The sequence below is a fragment of the Bombina bombina genome, chromosome 3, assembly GCF_027579735.1.
Source record: "Bombina bombina isolate aBomBom1 chromosome 3, aBomBom1.pri, whole genome shotgun sequence".
In the NCBI taxonomy this organism is placed as follows: domain Eukaryota; kingdom Metazoa; phylum Chordata; class Amphibia; order Anura; family Bombinatoridae; genus Bombina; species Bombina bombina.
In genome coordinates, this window is record NC_069501.1 from 612,255,304 (window position 1) to 612,276,143 (window position 20,840).

The following is a 20,840-nucleotide window of genomic DNA, read 5'->3' on the forward strand; positions in this document are numbered from 1 at the left end:
ACAGACGGCTTCAAATCACCCCACAGATTTTTAATGATATTTAGGTCTGGAGACTGGGATGGCCATTCCAGATTATTAGGTGGCCATGCAACGAAGTTGCAGGACAACCTATTGTTATTGTCAGGATTATTATTATTATTATTATTATTATTATTTTTATTATTATTCCGCCAAACTTATTCTATTGCCTATAACTCTTGAACTGCTAAAGCAAAGCTCTTGAAATCAGGTATGCTGATACAGCCTATTGCTCTGCTACATCTCATGCAATATTGAACTCATAGGTCATAAGGTTACGCAGCCATATTGTTTTTTGCGACAAATTTCGAGAACTGCTTAATAATTTCTATCTCTGCAACTGCTTATGTTACAGTTTTTAAACTTGCTGTGCTCAGTGCTGCTATGACCTAGATTTGCCATTGCTCAACAGAAGTGCCTTGGTCACATGATGTAGCATCCATCTTGGATTTTGCGAAAATCTTTAAACATCTTCTTCTCTTAAACCGCTTAGTGCAATAAAGCGCCATTTTGCACATATGCTCATTGCAAGGTCCTCTACCAAGTTTGTTAAAATTGCGATTTTTCCATAATCAACATGGCTGCTGTGAGACATTAACCTTTTTATCGCCATTTAATTGCGTAAATTTTGCACTTTATACATTAGTTTTACAATATTTAACAATATTACAGTGTAATAGACACATGATTACACATAGTCATAACCGTTAAAGACAATATTACAGTTAAAATTCGCATTGCGCAGTCGCCTTCGGGAAATAAAACATTTGCAAATTTTCATGAAACTTATGCACATTGTAGAGGTCTATAGTGAGCATAAGTATGTGCAATTTGAAAGCCATACATTGCATAGCTTGGCGGCCATTTTGTTTCGTATGCGCCATTTTTAAAAACTAAAAAAATCTTCTTCTCCGAAACCGCTTATGGCACAGACTTGAAATTTTGTTTATAGAGTTATCTTATGACTAACATTCAGATTTGTTCAAGAGAAGTTGATATGTCATGTGGTTTGGCAGCCATTTTGAATTGTTCAAAAACGCTTAACGATATTATTAAACTAATAATAAAATAAAAACCATTTTACAAAAATACTTTATTTTTGCCATGTTTATTGACATCTATGGTGACAATTCTTGTGCAAAATATGGAGGCTGTATATCATATGATCTGGCAGCCATTTTGTTTTTTGCGAATATTTTGAAAATATATTTTCTCTGCAACTGCTTATGTTAGAACTGTGAAGCTTGCTGTATAACCTTATATTGTAACCTAGAGTCACAGTTGTTCATGTTGAAGGAATTGGTCACAAGCTGTAGCAGTCATATTGGTTTACGCGAAAAATTCGAAAACGTGTTTTTTTTCCAACCGCTTATGTTAAAGCTGTGAAATTTGCTGTATAACCATATATTGTCACCTAGAGTTACATCTGATCGTGATGAACGTATTGGTCCTATAGTGGGGCAGCCATCTTGAAAAACGCAAACATTTCGAAAACGTGTTATCTTTTCAACTGCTAATGTTAGAATCGTAAAAACTTCTATAAAGCTTTATATTGTGACTTAGCTGCTTGTGTGTCATTGCAATGTTGATGCGCATGGCCACCTCTATCGCTGTTTGCAGCTATATTTGTACTTGTTCCTCTGCATAAATGCCAGAGTAGATTTTGAGCAGTGTTTTGGGTCGTTGTCTTGTTGAAATATCCAGCCTCAGCGTAACTTCAACTTTGTGACTGATTCCTCAACATAATTCTCAAGTATCTGCTGATATTGAGTGGAATCCATGCGACTTTCAACTTTAACAAGATTCCCAGTACCGGTACTGGCCACACAGCCCCACAGCATGATGGAACATCCACCAAATTTTACTGTGGGTAGCAAGTGTTTGTCTTGGAACGCTGTGTTCTTTTGCCGCCATGCATAATGCCCCTTGTTATGACCATACAGATTCTCCTTGTGAAAAGTGCGCTGAATTGTTGAATGATGCACAGTGACACCATCTGCAGCAAGATGATGTTGTTCTCCTTTGGAGGTGGTCTGTGGGCTGTTTTTGACCGTTCTCACCATCCTTTGCCTCTCCGATATTTTACTTGGCATGCCACTTCTATACTTAACAAGAACTGTACCTGTGGTCTTCCATTTCCTCACTATGTTCCTCACAGTGGACACTGACAGCCTAAATCTCTGCGATAGCATTTCGTAGCTTTCTCCTAAACCATAATGTTGAACAATCTTTCAGGTCATTTGAGAGTTGTTTTGAGGCCCCTATGTTGCCCTTCTTCAGAGGGGAGTCAAAGAGAACAACAACTTGCAATTGGCCACCTTAAATACCTTTTCTCATGATTGGATGCACCTGTGTATGAAGTCCAAGGCTTAATGGGCTCATTAAACCAATTGTGTATTCCAATTACTCAGTGCTAAGTAGTTACAGGTATTCAAAACAACAAAATGACAAGGGTGCCCAAATGTATGCACCTGTCTAATTTCGTTTTGATTCATATTGCACATTTTCTGTTAATCCAAAAAACATAATTTCACTAGTGAAATATTACTGTGTCCTTCAGTTATTTGATAGATCAAAATAAAATTGCTGATCCAAACACCCAATTATTTATAAATGAAAATCATGGAAATTGTCAGGGGTGCCTAAACTTTTGCATACAACTGTACATATGTACACATATAAAGACATATATATATATATATATATATATATATATATATACAGTATATATATATATATATATATATATATATATAGACATATATAAAGATATTTAGACATGTATATGTATCTATCTCAATGTTTTTCTAACACTTGAGACCTCAGGGGATATTTATCAAGCCGTCAACCGCAAATACGCTGGAATTCGACAGCGTAATTGTGGCGAGCTTGATCCAACCTAGTTATCAAAGCCTACAGACCGACAAAAGTTGAAATCTGTGACGTAACATACGATCCGCCGGTCTCAATCCAACACAGATCGATACTTACGTCATTATAGATGTTCCAAATACACATTTGGCACTATTTGACACTTTTTAAAAGCTATCAAATAGATAACAGGTACGCTTGCGGCTATTCCGGCCCAGCGTACTTGGTTTTCAATCCACCACCCTGGAGGCCGCAGATGCCATAGGAATTAATGGGAGTCTGAAAGCACCGAAAGCTTATGTTCGATGCTGTCAGATATCCCATTGATTTTTATGGTAGAAAACAAGTAATGTTTACACCTAACACCCTAACATAAATCCCGAGTCTAAACACCCCTAATCTGCTGCCCCGACATCGCCGCCACCTACATAATGTTATTAACCCTTATTCCGCCGCTCCCCGACACCGCCCCAACTAAATAAAGTTATTAACCCCTCTCCTGCCGCTCCAGGACCCTGCCGCGACTAAATAAACATCACATCACTACTATTAACTAAACCTATTAACCCCTAAACCGCCAGCCCCCCAAATCGCCATAAACTAAATTAAGCTATTAACCACTAAACCTAACAACCAGCTAACTTTACATTAAAATTACAACATCCCTATCTTCAAATAAATTTAAACTTACATGTAGAATTAAAATAAACTAATTCTAAACTATTAATTAACCTACCCTAACTATTATACTAAAATTGCATTAAACTAGCAATTAAATTAACTATATTACATATTAAAAAACCATAACCCTACTCAAATTATTTAAAACTGCTATTAAAAATTACTAAATTACAAAAAAAAATAAACGCTAAGTTACAAAAAATACAAAACAATAAATTACGAAGAAAAAAAAAACACAGTATCAAAAATAAAAACGAGTTACACCTAATCTAATAGCCCTATCAAAACACAAAAGCCCCCCCAAATAAAAAAAACCCTAGCATACAATAAACTACCAATGGCCCTTAAAAGGGCCTATTGCGGGGCATTGCTCCAAAGAAATCAGCTCTTTCACCTGTAAAAAAAAAAAATACAAACACCCCCCAACAGTAAAACCCACCACCCAACCAACCAAGCCCCCCAAATAAAAAGCCTATCTAATAATCATAAACTCCCCTTTGCCCTGAGAAGGGCATTTGTATGGGCATTGTCCTTAAAAGGGCATTTAGCTCTTTTACCTGCCCAGACCCAACTCTAAAAATAAAATCCTCCCAAAAAAACCTTAAATAAACCTAACACTAACCCTCAATGATCCACTTACAGTTTTTGAAGTTCCGCATGAAGGATCCATCCAGCAGGCAAGAAGTCTTCAGTTGAATGCAAGTGACGTCATCCAAGATGGCGTCCCTTGCATTCCTATTGACTGAAAAGTTCCAATCAGCCAATAGGATGAGAGCTCAATCCTATTGGCTGTTCCAATCAGCCAATAGGATGAGAGCTCAATCCTATTGGCTGTTCCAATCACTTGCATTCAAGTTACAGTTTACGGCGGCAACCGTGTTGAAGATGAGCTCCGCACCGGATGTCTTCAGGATGGACCCGCTCCGCTCTGGATGGATGAAGATGGTGAGGCCGCATGGATGAAGACTTCGCCGGATGGATGAAGATAGAATAGGCCGCCCGGATGAACACTTCTTGCTGGATGGATCCTTCAAGCGGAACTTCAAAAACTGTAAGTGGATTGTCAGGGGTTAGTGTTAGGTTTATTTAAGGTTTTTTTATTTAGAGTAGGGTCTAGGCAGGTAAAAGAGCTAAATGCCCTTTTAAGGACAATGCCCATACAAATGCCATTTTCAGGGCAATGGGGAGCTTAGGTTTTTAGATAGGCTTTTTATTTGGGAGGCTTGGTTGATTGGGTGGTGGGTTTTACTGTTGGGGTTGTTTGTATTTTTTTTACAGGTGAAAGAGCTGATTTTTTGGGGGCAGTGCCCCGCACAAGGCCCTTTTAAAGGTCATTGGTAGTTTATTGTAGGCTAGGGTTTTTTTTTTTATTTTGGGGGGGCTTTTTTATTTTGATAGGGCTATTAGATTAGGTGTAATTTAGTAATTTTTAATAGTAGATTTAAATAATTTGAGTAGGGTTAGGGTTTTGTAATATGTTATATAGTTAATTTAATTGCTCGTTTAATGTAATTTTAGTATAATAGTTAGGGTAGGTTAATTAATAGTTTAGAATTAGTTTATTTTAATTCTACAGGTACACACAGAGAGAAATGCACTCACAGGAACGAACAACCAGCTCAATACCATTGTTACCCTGTTCTATGGCGATTTACCACCTGGGTGCAACTTCTTTTAGCCCAGCAATGCTTTTCACAGAGTAGAACTTTCCTGTAGTATATCAGTCTGATCCCGCCTATTACGGTCAGTCCAGCACCGAAATACCAGGCAATTCCTCTCTGAACAAGGAACAAAGCAACCCCAGACGATCGTTTCGGCCTTCATTGGGCCTCGTCAGTGAGGTGTAGCAGTATTCCTCTAAGCACACTGAGCAAGGAGTCCACGTCTGGTTTCCCCTTTTTTTCCCATAGGGAGACTAAATACACACAGAGAGAAATGCACTCACAGGAACGAACAACCAGCTCAATACCATTGTTAGCCTGTTCTATGGCGATTTACCACCTGGGTGCAACTTCTTTTAGCCCAGCAATGCTTTTCACAGAGTAGAACTTTCCTGTAGTATATCAGTCTGATCCCGCCTATTACGGTCAGTCCAGCACCGAAATACCAGGCAATTCCTCTCTGAACAAGAAACAAAGCAACCCCAGACGATCGTTTCGGCCTTCATTGGGCCTCGTCAGTGAGGTGTAGCAGTATTCCTCTAAGCACACTGAGCAAGGAGTCCACGTCTGGTTTCCCCTTTTTTTCCCATAGGGAGACTAAATACACACAGAGAGAAATGCACTCACAGGAACGAACAACCAGCTCAATACCATTGTTAGCCTGTTCTATGGCGATTTACCACCTGGGTGCAACTTCTTTTAGCCCAGCAATGCTTTTCACAGAGTAGAACTTTCCTGTAGTATATCAGTCTGATCCCGCCTATTACGGTCAGTCCAGCACAGAAATACCAGGCAATTCCTCTCTGAACAAGGAACAAAGCAACCCCAGACGATCGTTTTGGCCTTCATTGGGCCTCGTCAGTGAGGTGTAGCAGTATTCCTCTAAGCACACTGAGCAAGGAGCCCACGTCTGGTTTCCCCTTTTTTTCCCATAGGGAGACTAAATACACACAGAGAGAAATGCACTCACAGGAACGAACAACCAGCTCAATACCATTGTTAGCCTGTTCTTTGGCGATTTACCACCTGGGTGCAACTTCTTTTAGCCCAGCAATGCTTTTCACAGAGTAGAACTTTCCAGTAGTATATCAGTCTGATCCCGCCTATTACGGTCAGTCCAGCACCGAAATACCAGGCAATTCCTCTCTGAACAAGGAACAAAGCAACCCCAGACGATCGTTTCAGCCTTCATTGGGCCTCGTCAGTGAGGTGTAGCAGTATTCCTCTAAGCACACTGAGCAAGGAGTCCACGTCTGGTTTCCCCTTTTTTTCCCATAGGGAGACTAAATACACACAGAGAGAAATGCACTCACAGGAACGAACAACCAGCTCAATACCATTGTTAGCCTGTTCTATGGCGATTTACCACCTGGGTGCAACTTCTTTTAGCCCAGCAATGCTTTTCACAGAGTAGAACTTTCATGTAGTATATCAGTCTGATCCCGCCTATTACGGTCAGTCCAGCACCGAAATACCAGGCAATTCCTCTCTGAACAAGGAACAAGCAACCCCAGGCGATCGTTTCAGCCTTCATTGGGCCTTGTCAGTGAGGTGTAGCAGTATTCCTCTAAGCACACTGAGCAAGGAGTCCACGTCTGGTTTCCCCTTTTTTTCCCATAGGGAGACTAAATACACACAGAGAGAAATGCACTCACAGGAACGAACAACCAGCTCAATACCATTGTTAGCCTGTTCTATGGCTATTTACCACCTGGGTGCAACTTCTTTTAGCCCAGCAATGCTTTTCACAGAGTTGAACTTTCCTGTAGTATATCAGTCTGATCCCGCCTATTACGGTCAGTCCAGCACCGAAATACCAGGCAATTCCTCTCTGAACAAGGAACAAAGCAACCCCAGACGATCGTTTCGGCCTTCATTGGGCCTCGTCAGTGAGGTGTAGCAGTATTCCTCTAAGCACACTGAGCAAGGAGTCCACGTCTGGTTTCCCCTTTTTTTCCCATAGGGAGACTAAATACACACAGAGAGAAATGCACTCACAGGAACGAACAACCAGCTCAATACCATTGTTAGCCTGTTCTATGGCGATTTACCACCTGGGTGCAACTTCTTTTAGCCCAGCAATGCTTTTCACAGAGTAGAACTTTCCTGTAGTATATCAGTCTGATCCCGCCTATTACGGTCAGTCCAGCACCGAAATACCAGGCAATTCCTCTCTGAACAAGGAACAAAGCAACCGCAGACGATCGTTTCGGCCTTCATTGGGCCTCGTCAGTGAGGTGTAGCAGTATTCCTCTAAGCACACTGAGCAAGGAGTCCACGTCTGGTTTCCCCTTTTTTTCCCATAGGGAGACTAAATACACACAGAGAGAAATGCACTCACAGGAACGAACAACCAGCTCAATACCATTGTTAGCCTGTTCTATGGCGATTTACCACCTGGGTGCAACTTCTTTTAGCCCAGCAATGCTTTTCACAGAGTAGAACTTTCCTGTAGTATATCAGTCTGATCCCGCCTATTACGGTCAGTCCAGCACCGAAATACCAGGCAATTCCTCTCTGAACAAGGAACAAAGCAACCCCAGACGATCGTTTCGGCCTTCATTGGGCCTCGTCAGTGAGGTGTAGCAGTATTCCTCTAAGCACACTGAGCAAGGAGTCCACGTCTGGTTTCCCCTTTTTTTCCCATAGGGAGACTAAATACACACAGAGAGAAATGCACTCACAGGAACGAACAACCAGCTCAATACTATTGTTAGCCTGTTCTATGGCGATTTACCACCTGGGTGCAACTTCTTTTAGCCCAGCAATGCTTTTCACAGAGTAGAACTTTCCTGTAGTATATCAGTCTGATCCCGCCTATTACGGTCAGTCCAGCACCGAATTAATTCTACAGGTAAGTTTAAATTTATTTGAAGATAGGGATGTTGTAATTTTAATGTAAAGTTAGTGGGTTGTTTAGGGGTTAATAGCTTAATTTAGTTTATGGCGATGTGGGGGGCTGGCGGTTTAGGGGTTAATAGGTTTAGTTAATGGTAGTGATGTGGGAGGCCAGAGTTTTAGTGGTTAATATGTTTATTTAGTGGCGGTTGGGTCCGGGTGCGGCGGGATAGAGGTTAATAACTTTATTTAGTTGCGGTGGTGTCGGGGAGCGGTGTGATAGGGTTAACAACTTTATTTAGTTTGCGCCGGGGTTCGGGAGCGGCGAGATAGGGGTTAAACATTTTAGTATAGTAGCAGCGTTTAGTGACGGTATAAATATAGTTGGTAAAAAGCCGAATAGCAGCGAGATCGATGACTATTAGTTAACAACAGTCCGATGATCATCGCCTCGTACTTGGTATGCGGCTTTTTGCTGGCTTTTTTTTTATAAAAATGGAGATTGTATTCAGGTCCGCGGCCACGATGTTAGGCGAGTGTATTGGTGCCGGCGAATGCAGCATAGTTGAGGCTTTGATAAATATCCGCCCTCATATCTTTGAGCCTTTATTGCTTTTTATTGCAATTTAAAAAAAAAAAATATTAGATGGTGTTTTTATGAGTTTAATTGTACTTTGTAATGTATTTTTGATGTGTTTTGTGACACTTTTTTGTTTCGCAAAACAGTTAATCATAACTCTAAGGTCACGCTAACCTGACGCACATTAACTTCAATTGTGCTCAAGTGATCACGTTTACTTTTAACTTGTAATACGAGCAGAAAAACTGACTCGCACAAACACCAGTGATAAACATCTTATTGCTTGCCCATAACTAGTAACGCACCATTCGTAATCTAGCACTATATGTTTAAAGGCAGGTTTTTTTTAAGCCCTGTGTAATTAAAACTTTCATATCAATTTACGTTATTGTTAGTTACATTTTTTACATTGTGAACAGCATAATTTAATGTTATAGTTTGTGTGATCTGAGCTGTATTTTTAACTTTTTATTAAATACTAGGATACAATCATGTTTATTAAAATGTGAACTTAGTATATGTAAAAGTGTAAACTTTTTAAAAATTTCAGAACAGACAAGATATTCTCTGCAAACCAGGTCAAAATAGGTTTTTTAAGAGGGTGAGGCTGTAAAATTAGATTATTTAAAAAATGATATAAAAACAGATTTCTGATGGAATGGAATACCGCTAGTTTGGGATCTCAATGTAAAAAATGCTTTTTTGTTTGTTTGTTTGCTTTTAAGTTTTTGTTTTTTGCAGACATTGCAAACAATTAGAAAACACAAAAATGGTTTTCTGATAGTTTTGAATGGGTTTGAATTTAAAAACCCTGGAGAAAACATTTTGAAGAGCTCTCTTAACAGATTGGAATAGGGACCACTGACAGACAAAATATAAAACACTTAGATATAAGAGGAGTAATGTGATTAGTAATTATAAATTAGTAAAGCACTTTAATGATATATTTATTATGTATTAGACTATACAATACACACATCTATGTGGTGCCTTTTTTAAAGCAGAACGTTTAAACAGGAGGTGCACGAAGACCCAATGTGTGCTAATATATTTTTCTTTCTGGCAAAGTGTGAGAATGAATAGAAAAGAGGAGATTAAATATTAATGCAGGAGATGGTCATCATGTGGAATTAATTGAGAGCCTATCACCAAGCACAAAATGGTTTTACTAGCTAATTAAAATAGGGTGTTTGTTCATGCAGTGTTATAATGAGATGAAATTCTCCTGCACTCCATTCACCCTGTGGAGTTATTATCTGCAAGTTGTAATCACTAGAGTTTCTGTCACATAGAAGTGACATGCACCCTCCTTGTATAGAGTGAGGTGTAAATAGCCTTTTGAAAGGCTCCTATTTTACTTCCATGTACAAATGTCAAAAGATAATTACCATTTAGAAAGCACTTATTGTCCATTCATGTAAGGTGTTTATCATTGCACTTTTGTGCCTGAAATTGTTACTAACAATTATCTTTTTACAAAGAATTAAAACTCAGTGTAATGATGCAATCATATAATCTGTGCACATTTGTATGACTATGCCAGAGAAAGCTAATTTTAGCTACTGATTTAGCTTAATCATATTATAGTGAATTATATAGACATTAGATTCATGCGATGCATGTGACAGAACAAGGGAACATAGTAAAAAAATTGTCTCCTTATGATTATTCAAATGTCTAATGTTCTTGTAGAGTTTCTTATAGTTTCTTTTTTCTTTTTTTTATAGGAGCCCACATTCAGTTACTGAGTTTCTCTAGCGAAGCCAACCATGACTTTTTAGAGATCCGTAATGGCCCCCATGAGACCAGTGGTGTGATTGGAAGGTTCAGTGGTTCAGAGACCCCAGGCCCCCTTCTCTCTACATCACATGAAACTACAATATATTTTCACAGTGACCACTCCCAAAACAAGCCAGGATTTAAACTGGAGTATCAAGGTTAGTACAAATGGACTTTATTCATGTAAATAGGTCAGCAGCAACAGATACTCTTCTTTTTGGTCTTCAACACAATCTGGTTCTTCAGAAGGCTGTTGTTAATTAGGTTAAATCAGGTTTTATCAAGGGGATCACTGTCAAAATTGACCCCTCTCTTTTGATTGGGTAATTGGTATAAATTTGTTATTGCTATCTTATTTTTCAAGCCTAATTTTTACTATTATACTAAACACTATAACACTGAGGAATTCTTTAAAACATGGCAGATATTCTTACACACTTGCCTATCACCCAGATTGTCTGTGGCAATCTCATTTTTTTCTGTACAATAAAAATACACACATGCTTTCTAGCAGCCATATTAGACACTCACTTTCTCAGCCTTGCGATCACTGGTACCATTTAAAAGCACAATTACAGAAAAGATAGATCTGTCAACCATTGCTTGTTGATGCACACAATGATTTGTAGCCAGTGTCCATTAATAAAAAATGTGCATTTGTTATCTACTTAAAACTTCTTGTTTGATCTAGGAAATAGCATGTTATGAGTTAAAGAGAAAGTGCACAGAGAGTTAAGAAATTGTTTAATTTAAAGGGACAGTCAAGTAAAAAAAAAAACTTTCATGATTTAAATAGGGCATGTAATTTTAAACAACTTCACAGTTTACTTTTATTACCAATTTTGCTTTGTTCTTTGGTATTCTTAGTTGAAAGCTAAATCTAGGAGGTATATATGCCAATTTCTTAGACCTTGAAGGCCACCTCTAATCTGAAAGCATTTTGACAGTTTTTCACCACTAGAGGGTATTAGTTCATGTGTTTCATATAGATAACATTGAGCTCAGGCACGTGAAGCTCCTAAGAGCAAGTACTGATTGGCTAAAAATGCAAGTCTGTCAAAAGAACTGAAATAAGGGGACAGTTTGCAGAGCCATAGATACAAGGTAATCACAGAGGTAAAAAGTATATTATTATAACTGTGTTGGTTATGCAAAATTGGGGAATGGGTAATAAAGGGATTATCTAACTTTTTAAAAAACAAAAATTCTGGTTTACTGTCCCTTTAATATTAAAACCATAAAACAATATTCAAATGCAATAAATATTACACTTGCATAAAAAAACACACTGGATGATAAGGGGTGTGGCTTATGATTTTTATAATGCAAGTATAACTTTGTATTGTATTGGAATGTTGTTTTATGGGTTTTTTTATATTTAAAGGGACAGTCTAGTCCAAAATAAACTTTCATGATTCAGATAGAGAATGTAATTTTAAACAATTTTCCAATTTACTTTTATCACCAATTTTGCTTTGTTCTTTTGGTATTCTTAGTTGAAAGCTAAACCTAGGAGGTTCATATGCTAATTTCTAAGCCCTTTAAGGCCGCCTCTTCTCTCAGGGCATTTTGACAGTTTTTCACCATTAGAGGGTATAAGTTCACATGTGTCATATAGATAACACTGTGCTCATACACGTGGAGTTCAGGTGAGCCAGCTCTGATTGGCTAAAATGGATGTTTGTCAAAAGAACTTAAATAAGGGTGCAGTTTGCAGAGGCTTAGATACAAGGTAATCACAGAGGTAAAAGGTGTATTTATATAACTGTGTTGGTTGTGCAAAACTAGGGAATGTGTAATAAAGGGATTATCTATCTTTTTAAACAATTAAAATTCTGGTGTAGACTGTCCCTTTAAGTAAAACATTTCTTAACTTTTTAGTTTATTTCTATTTAATTCATAAACTGTATTATATTTATACAACAAATAAGTTTACCTGATTAAAATGGAAATGAGTGAAAGTTGCGGGTAGATATATGGTAGCATCCTTCTACTCCATTTAATCCCAAGGAAAGTAGTCTATGGCAAATTTAAATCATAAATAGTATTAAACTTAAAAATAATACATGATCTTCACAAACTGATAAGGAAACTGCTCTTGCTGTTTCTTAAAACCTATACATCTTGACATCCTTTAATTTCCATAAGGTCCATTTAAGAAGTAAGGAAAAAAATGTGATATACTGTCTTCTCTTCAAAGTATTTTTTCAAGTTAAATAAAAGTCTTCCCATTTTCCATCTTCCAGTGCCACAAAATGCATTTAATAATAACAAAGATCCAAAAATGAGTACCATTAAGTTGGGTAATAATAATACCTGTTATCAGTGCCGCGAGTCGATTAAGTTGGAGGTTGTGCGATATACAAGTATCCAATTATTAAAAATGTAAATCTCCACCACTGCTCTTAATTTAGTTTCCCTTTGTCTTTCTTGTCAACGGTATTCAAATCCTTCCAAAGCACTTATTTTGCAAGTGTTTAGGCTTCCTAAGATAGATCAGCATTAATTCCTACATTAGGAGAGGGTAAGCATGGAAAAATAAATATATAACTGAAGGTGTTGCTGCTTTTCACAGACAAAAGCAAAATGCGAGCAGTTAAAGGGAAAGGAAAACCTCACCCACAAAGAGATTAAAGTGAGAGAAAAGTCAACATTAAACTTTTATGATTCAGACAGAGAATGTAATCTTAAACAACTATTTTTCTATTATCAAATTTACTTTGTTCTCTTGGTATCCTTTGTAAGAGTATACCTAGGTAGCTTCAATAGCAGCAATACACTACTGGGAGCTAGCTGAACACATCCAGAGAGCCAATGACAAGAGACATATATGAGCATCCACCAATCACCATCTAGCTACCAGTAGTGCATTGTTGCTACTGGGCCTACCTATGTATGGTCTTCAACAAAGGGTAACAAGAGAACAACGCCATTTTTAGAGCAGAAGTTAATTTCAAAGTTGTTTAAAATGTCATGCTCTATCTAAATCATGGACCTTACATTTTTACAGTACTGTCCATAATTGTTGCTGATGACTGTCTGCCTTGTGTGCTTGATTGTAGTTTGTCATAGTCTCCTAAGAAGCTACATTACTAAATTACATAAACTATTAACACATTCCTTCAAATTCAATTTTTTTTATCAAGTTCAAACAATTGCAATCATGAATTAATATTTCATTGTTAATATCTTATTCATAGTTTATTACAGCGTTTGTTAAAAAGTGGATGGAGCTTGCAGAGTAAACAGCAGGATTTGGTATCTCAAAGAAAGATCTAAAGTTTTCTAGATGTAAAGACTAACTGAAAAATATTTTATAAAACAATATGCATTACTGGCTGTGAAAGTATTTGCCATTGGATGACATATTATGAACAGTCTGAATTCCAAATATCTGCCATGTTTAGCCAGTACAGAGCCACTTGAGAACTGCTAGTAAAACAGATTTTCTGATGGATTGAAATGGTAAATTTGAAAACATCAATCTGTGCAAGAATCCTCTGTAACAGATTGGAACTTAGGCCTTGGATTCCTAACATTCCATACACATCCACTTACCTATTTATAGAGTGGCACCAACTATCTATTCAGCTTCACTGCCTATGATCTTCATATTTGTAAAAATGACTACTGCTTCACCCTTCATGTCATATTACTTCCACTCATGACCTTCTAACTATTCACATCTTTTCTGCACTGTCTTCCTCTCTCATTATCTCTTTATACTTAAACATCTAAGAGTTCCTCTGCAACCAATATCTGGACTTCCCTTTCACTATCAAACACATTTTATACAACACTTCAGACCCTTTCAGCTCCTCATAAAACACAGAATCTCATAGCATAAAATGTTCTTCTATTAAATCATCCTACTCTTTGACTCTTTATGACCCCCAGCTTATATTTCAACTCTCAAAGAAGCTTGGAAGCTCAAATAACAAAGACATAGCTATATGTAGTATTATTATCAAAGTTATCAAACATACACTTTAAATAATTCAACACATTTGAACATCATCATTAATATATAGTATCTCTTGGGAATCTTAAAATGAACCTCACAGGTCCAACAAGATGTACAGTAATGCAATTAAAATATTACTAGAAGCATTTTTGCAATACACCTGTAAAAATGCTGTGTCTGTGTATTTAATAGCATTTTTAGGTGTCTTTAATGTAAGACCCATGTTCATAAGATAATCAGTAAGGTTAATTGACTGTTAGCGTCCCCATCTACATTTTAGTGGTCAGGTTTAGGTGCCTTACAACCAATCAATGAAACCAATATATTGTTCTGCAGGGCAACTCACCTTATAGCATTACCTGTTTTATTCACACTCTCTATACAGTTAATCAATTAGGTATCTTACAACCATTTTCTTCATAAATATAACAGGGGTGAGCTCATAGCCTTGCTAAGGTGAGTGCTCAGGGTCCAGTGCACCTAAGTTTCTTTCTAGGACTAGCCCTCACCCTCTGCCTTCCACTAATGCCTTCAGCCCTGCTGCCACCGAGCCTTTGAAGAGGAGGAGAGGCATATCTCTAAAGCTGTTGGCTGGCAGGACACACCTTTAAGAAGGAAAGGCAAAAAATAGACATTTAAAAGTTAAAATAAAATAAAATGAGACAAGCTTCTTAGCTCTGAAATAAATGTCAGTAAGACAAGGAACTTCATAAGGTCAATGGGGTTTCCATGAGTTCCACATGCTTGAACAATGTTTATATGGAAACTCTGACCAATGTGTTTAGAAGCGCCCTGGAACATCCACTGCCAGCTTCTTCTTTTTGTCAGCGAGGTTTCAGAGATGCCTCTCAATCTATCCGGCAAGACTACTTTTCCCTAAGAGACATGCAAATATTTTACAATTATTTAACTTGTTTTTGAAGCTTGTTTCCAAAATGTTGCAGTTGTAATTATTGGTTTTCCTTATTGTTAGAGTTTCTTGTAATGTAAGTCAGATGAATGAAAGAAATAGAGTGATGTAGGGCCACAGCAAAAATAAAAGGGGCACTGTAGGAATCAGCTTACAGTGGGTTCCTATTTGGAAAAAAAAAAAATACAGAGCTCAAGGTAAAGAAGAGAGATGTTTGATCTATGAATGTTAGGGTAGTGACTGATAAAAGATAAATTCAATGAGAAAACATTAATTTAGCATTAAAGGTATAAAAGCTGAAAGCAATTCTGATGGCAAAAGGTCTTCAGGAAAATATTTAGAGCAGAAATAAATGGCAGGGAATAGTTACATAATTGTTTATTACAATCCTGCTAGATACTAAATCACTAGGATAGAGAGAGATCAGTAATATGTTACTCAGATGTCCCAAACTTATTGAGCCATGTAGCAATTTTGTTGATTGAAAGTACTTACAAAACCTCAATGAGAAATGCATGTGCAATCCATTCAAACATAAGGGAAGCTTCTTATCAAGTGAATACTTATCGCAGTCTCAGTAAAGTAATATCTTATCTTACATTTAACAACAGTGAGACATACATTCTGCTCTTGTCTACATTGCTAGAAAGGCATCAGTTCCTACCATCACATCCTAAAAATTTAGTCTTCAACCCACATCATCAGTAATGCAACGTCTTCAACAGTCTAACGCCAGTAATCAAAGGTCTTTTACTGACTACATCATAAGTAAAGTGCTGTCTCTTCCCCTAACTTCATTCTCAGTAATGCACCATTCTCCTATTGCCAAAACTTGTGTCCCATAGCTGTGGGCTCAGTAATGCATTTTCTTACAGTAGCTACAGGCTAGTAATGCTCCCTCTTACAATAGCTTCAGTCTCACTTCCCATAGCTGTGGGCTCAGTAATGCCTTTTCTTACAGTAGCTACAGGCTAGTAATGCTCCCTCTTACAATAGCTTCAGTCTCACTTCCCATAGCTGTGGTCTCAGTAATGCCTTTTCTTACAGTAGCTACAGGCTAGTAATGCTCCCTCTTACAATAGCTTCAGTCTCACTTCCCATAGCTGTGGGCTCAGTAATGCCTTTTCTTACAGTAGCTACAGGATAGTAATGCTCCCTCTTACAATAGCTTCAGTCTCACTTCCCATAGCTGTGGGCTCAGTAATGCCTTTTCTTACCGTAGCTACAGGCTAGTAATGCTCCCTCTTACAATAGCTTCAGTCTCACTTCACATAGCTGTGGGCTCAATAATGCCTTTTCTTACAGTAGCTACAGGCTAGTAATGCTCCCTCTTACAATAGCTTCAGTCTCACTTCCCATAGCTGTGGGCTCAGTAATGCCTTTTCTTACAGTAGCTACAGGCTAGTAATGCTCCCTCTTACAATAGCTTCAGTCTCACTTCCCATAGCTGTGGGCTCAGTAATGCCTTTTCTTACAGTAGCTACGGGCTAGTAATGCTCCCTCTTACAATAGCTTCAGTTTCACTTCCCATAGCTGTGGGCTCAGTAATGCCTTTTCTTACCGTAGCTACAGGCTAGTAATGCTCCCTCTTACAATAGCTTCAGTCTCACTTCACATAGCTGTGGGCTCAATAATGCCTTTTCTTACAGTAGCTACAGGCTAGTAATGCTCCCTCTTACAATAGCTTCAGTCTCACTTCCCATAGCTGTGGGCTCAGTAATGCCTTTTCTTACAGTAGCTACAGGCTAGTAATGCTCCCTCTTACAATAGCTTCAGTTTCACTTCCCATAGCTGTGGGCTCAGTAATGCCTTTTCTTACAGTAGCTACAGGCTAGTAATGCTCCCTCTTACAATAGCTTCAGTCTCACTTCCCATAGCTGTGGGCTCAGTAATTAATTGTCCACCCATAGCTGTAGGCTTAGTAATGTACTGTCTGCTTCTAATCAGAGTCTGAACACAGACCTTTATCCTGTTCTTGAATTCAGGATTTGATAGTCTTGTGGTGCAGCTCCATTAAATAATTGTCTTTTGTTGTTTTCCTAAAGCACTGTCATCTCTTTCAATATCTTCAGTAACAAATTAGTATATTCTTCCACATTCTAAATATTGCATTGCTTATCAGTATAAAAGATCCCTGTTTTCATCTCTATGCATTGCCTTATATGCAGCCTCGGTAATGCATTGTATTATCAGGGTCACAGGCTTTGTAATACATCGTCTTTTGTTAGCAACGTCTTTTACACTTTCTTGTCTTCTATTGAAAGTTACATTAAAAATGCTGCTTCCTGTTCTCAGCCTCTGTAATACATTTCCACTCCTGTTTACAGCTATAGTAAGTCATTGTATTCTGTACACAGCTTTATTAACAGATTGTGATATTCAGCCTGCAATCTCAGTAATGCATTTTATCTTCCAAATCCATTCATAGAAATGCATTGCCATCTCCTGTTTACTTTCTTAGTAATATTTTTATCTTCTTGTCTTCGCCAGCCTTAGTAGCTTATTTTTGTTCCCTGTCTCAGTCTCAGTAATACTTGGGCATCTACTGTAGCAACCTTGTTAATGCATTGTTACTACTTTGCTTTTAGAAATACTTTGTCTTCTGTAAACAGCCTCAGTATCGGGTTCCTATTTGTACAGTTTCAGTAATGGATGGCCTTATGTTTACATTGTCTTTTTTTATCTGCTTCTTGTAATAGATTGTCTCTTTCTGTCTGCAGCCTATGAACTTCAAGAGTGTCCAGACCCTGAACCTTTTGCCCATGGTGTGGTTAGAGGAGCTGGGTACAACGTTGGACAATCAATCTCCTTTGAGTGCCTCCCTGGGTACCAGCTGATAGGCCACTCTGTTCTAACATGCCAGCATGGCACCAACAGGAACTGGGACCATCCTTTCCCTCGATGTGAAGGTAGGTTTTCCTAGAGAGCAGAGAATAAGGTGTAGATCTATACATTGGCCCCAATTTATCAAAGTCTGGCGGACCTGATCTGACAGTGCGGATCAGGTCCGCCAGACCTCGCTGAATACGGCGAGCAATACGCTTGCCATATTCAGCATTGCACCAGCAGCTCACAAGAGCTGCTGGTGCAACGCCGCCCCCCTGCAGACTCGCAGCCAATGGGCCGCCAGCAGGGGGGTGTCAATCAACCCGATCGATGTCTCAGAGCAGGCGGACAGGTTATGGAGCAGCAGTCTTTGTGACCGCTGCTTCATAACTGCTGTTTCTGGCGAGCCTGCAGGCTCGCCAGAAACACTGGGCATCAAGATCCATTTGGAGCTTGATAGATAGGCCCCATTGTGTGATTTCAGATTCAGACAGAACATACCGTTTTAAAAAAAGTTTTCAATTTACTTCTTTTATCAAATTTGCTTCATTCTCATGTTATTCTATGTTGAAAAGATACCTAGGTAGGCGTCTGGAGCACTACATGGCAGGAAATAGTGCTGCCATCTAGTGTTCTTGCAAAAAGAAAACATTATTGCAAAACTTCTGCCATATAGTGCTCCAGGCACGTGCACACTCCTGAGCTTACAGCCCTGCTTTTCAACAAATCATTCCAATAGAACATATAAAATTTGATAAAAGAAGTAAATTAGGCAGTTGTTTAAAAATCCATGTTCTATATGAATCATGAAAGAAATATTTGGGGTTTCATGTCTCTTTAAGGAAACCGATGGAAAGCTTCCTTTTTTGTTTTGACTAAGCTACTGATACTGAAATATTTATAAGGTTGGACAGTTGGGCGGCTGTTATTATAAGGAAAGAAAAAGGCAATGTTAAGAGGTTAAGCTTAATGTACATTTGAGTTTTAAGTCACATAAAGTTTTATAAACTGCCATATCTGCAGGGAAACTATTGTACGTACTGTACATCTTCTGTAAAGAAACCCTGTCTAACATAAGTTCTCAACCAATGGAAATGAGACCCATCCAAGTCTTATATCATTAGAAACCATCACTAATATATTTGTAGGTTGTTAACATTTAGTTCCATTGCATAACACTAGAGATTTAACGCATTGATTATGTAGCATAAGACAATTCATATAACTTATAGATGCCTTCATCTTTTCATAATTGCCTCTATTAGATGATTTGGAGTTTATTTTATCTCCTTTTTTAATGATTAGTTCCTTGTGGAGGAAACATCACAGCATTCAACGGCTCCATTTACTCTCCTGGCTTTCCTGGCCCATACCCCAATTCCCAAGATTGCATCTGGCTCATCACTGTACCTATTGGATTTGGAATTCATGTAAACTTCACCATATTACAGACTGAACCTGAGAATGACTTCATCACAGTCTGGTAAGGTTCAAAATCTTATATCTACAATTAATCCTCACAGCAAATCTAATAATAGTATACAACATGGAATAAAATAGCTAATAACTTTAAACAACATTGAATAAAATAACTAATAATATTATACAACATGGAATAACTAGTAATAGTATACAAAATGCAATCGGCTAGATTACGAGTTGTGCGTTAGGGTAAAAAAGCAGCGTTAAGAGGTCCTAACGCTGCTTTTTTATGCCCGCTGCTATTACGAGTCTTGCAGGTTTAGGGGCACCGCACACTTCTTTGGCCTTACCGCAAAACAACTTACGTAAACTTCGTAAAGTCTTTTTTCTATGGGACTTCCATAGCGCCGGTATTACGAGTCTGTCCTAGGAGGCCAAAAAGTGAGCGGTACACCCTACCCTGTCAAGATCCCTAACGCATTTAAAAGTCAGTAGTTAAGAGTTTTATGGTACATACAACTCATAACTAAAGTGCTAAAAAGTACACTAACCCCCATAAACTACCTATTAACCCCTAAACCGAGGCCCTCCCGCATCGCAAACACTATAATAAAAATGTTAACCCCTATTCTGCCGCTCCGGACACCGCCGCCACCTACATTATAGTTATGAACCCCTAATCTGCTGCCCCCAACATTGCCGACACCTACATTATATTTATTAACCCCTAATCTGCCGTCCCCAATGTCGCTGCAACCTACCTACACTTTTTAACCCCTAATCTGACGCCCCCTATGTCGCTGCCACTATAATAAACATATTAACCCCTAAACCTCCGCACTCCTGCCTCGCAAACATTAGTAAAATATTATTAACCCCTAATCTGCCGTCCCTAACATCGCCACCACCTACCTAAATTTATTAACCCCTAATCTGCCGTCCCTAACATCGCCACCACCTACCTACATTTATTAACCCCTAATCTGCCGTCCCCAACGTTGCCGCCACTATATTAAAGTTATTAACCCCTAAACCTAAGTCTAACCCTAAACCTAACACCCACTAACTTAAATATAATTTAAATAAATCTAAATAAATATTCCTATCATTAACTACATTATTCCTATTTAAAACTAAATACTTAGCTATAAAATAAACCCTAAGATAGCTACAATATAACTAATAGTTACATTGTAGCTATCTTAGAGTTTATTTTTATTTGACAGGCAAGTTTGTTTTTATTTTAACTAGGTACAATAAAGACACATTTATCTGTAAAATAAAACCTAA

General features: G+C 38.2%; 1 protein-coding gene across 1 annotated transcript in view; it reads left to right on the top strand.

Moving 5' to 3' along the window:
* Positions 1 to 20,840, top strand: part of LOC128652451 (CUB and sushi domain-containing protein 2-like) — a 1,617,569-nt gene that overhangs the window by 1,415,015 nt on the left and 181,714 nt on the right. Inside the window, 3 exon segments of the mRNA XM_053705390.1 lie at positions 10,377 to 10,586; positions 18,023 to 18,211; positions 19,434 to 19,611. Of these exon segments, the coding sequence (XP_053561365.1) occupies positions 10,377 to 10,586; positions 18,023 to 18,211; positions 19,434 to 19,611 (577 nt within the window).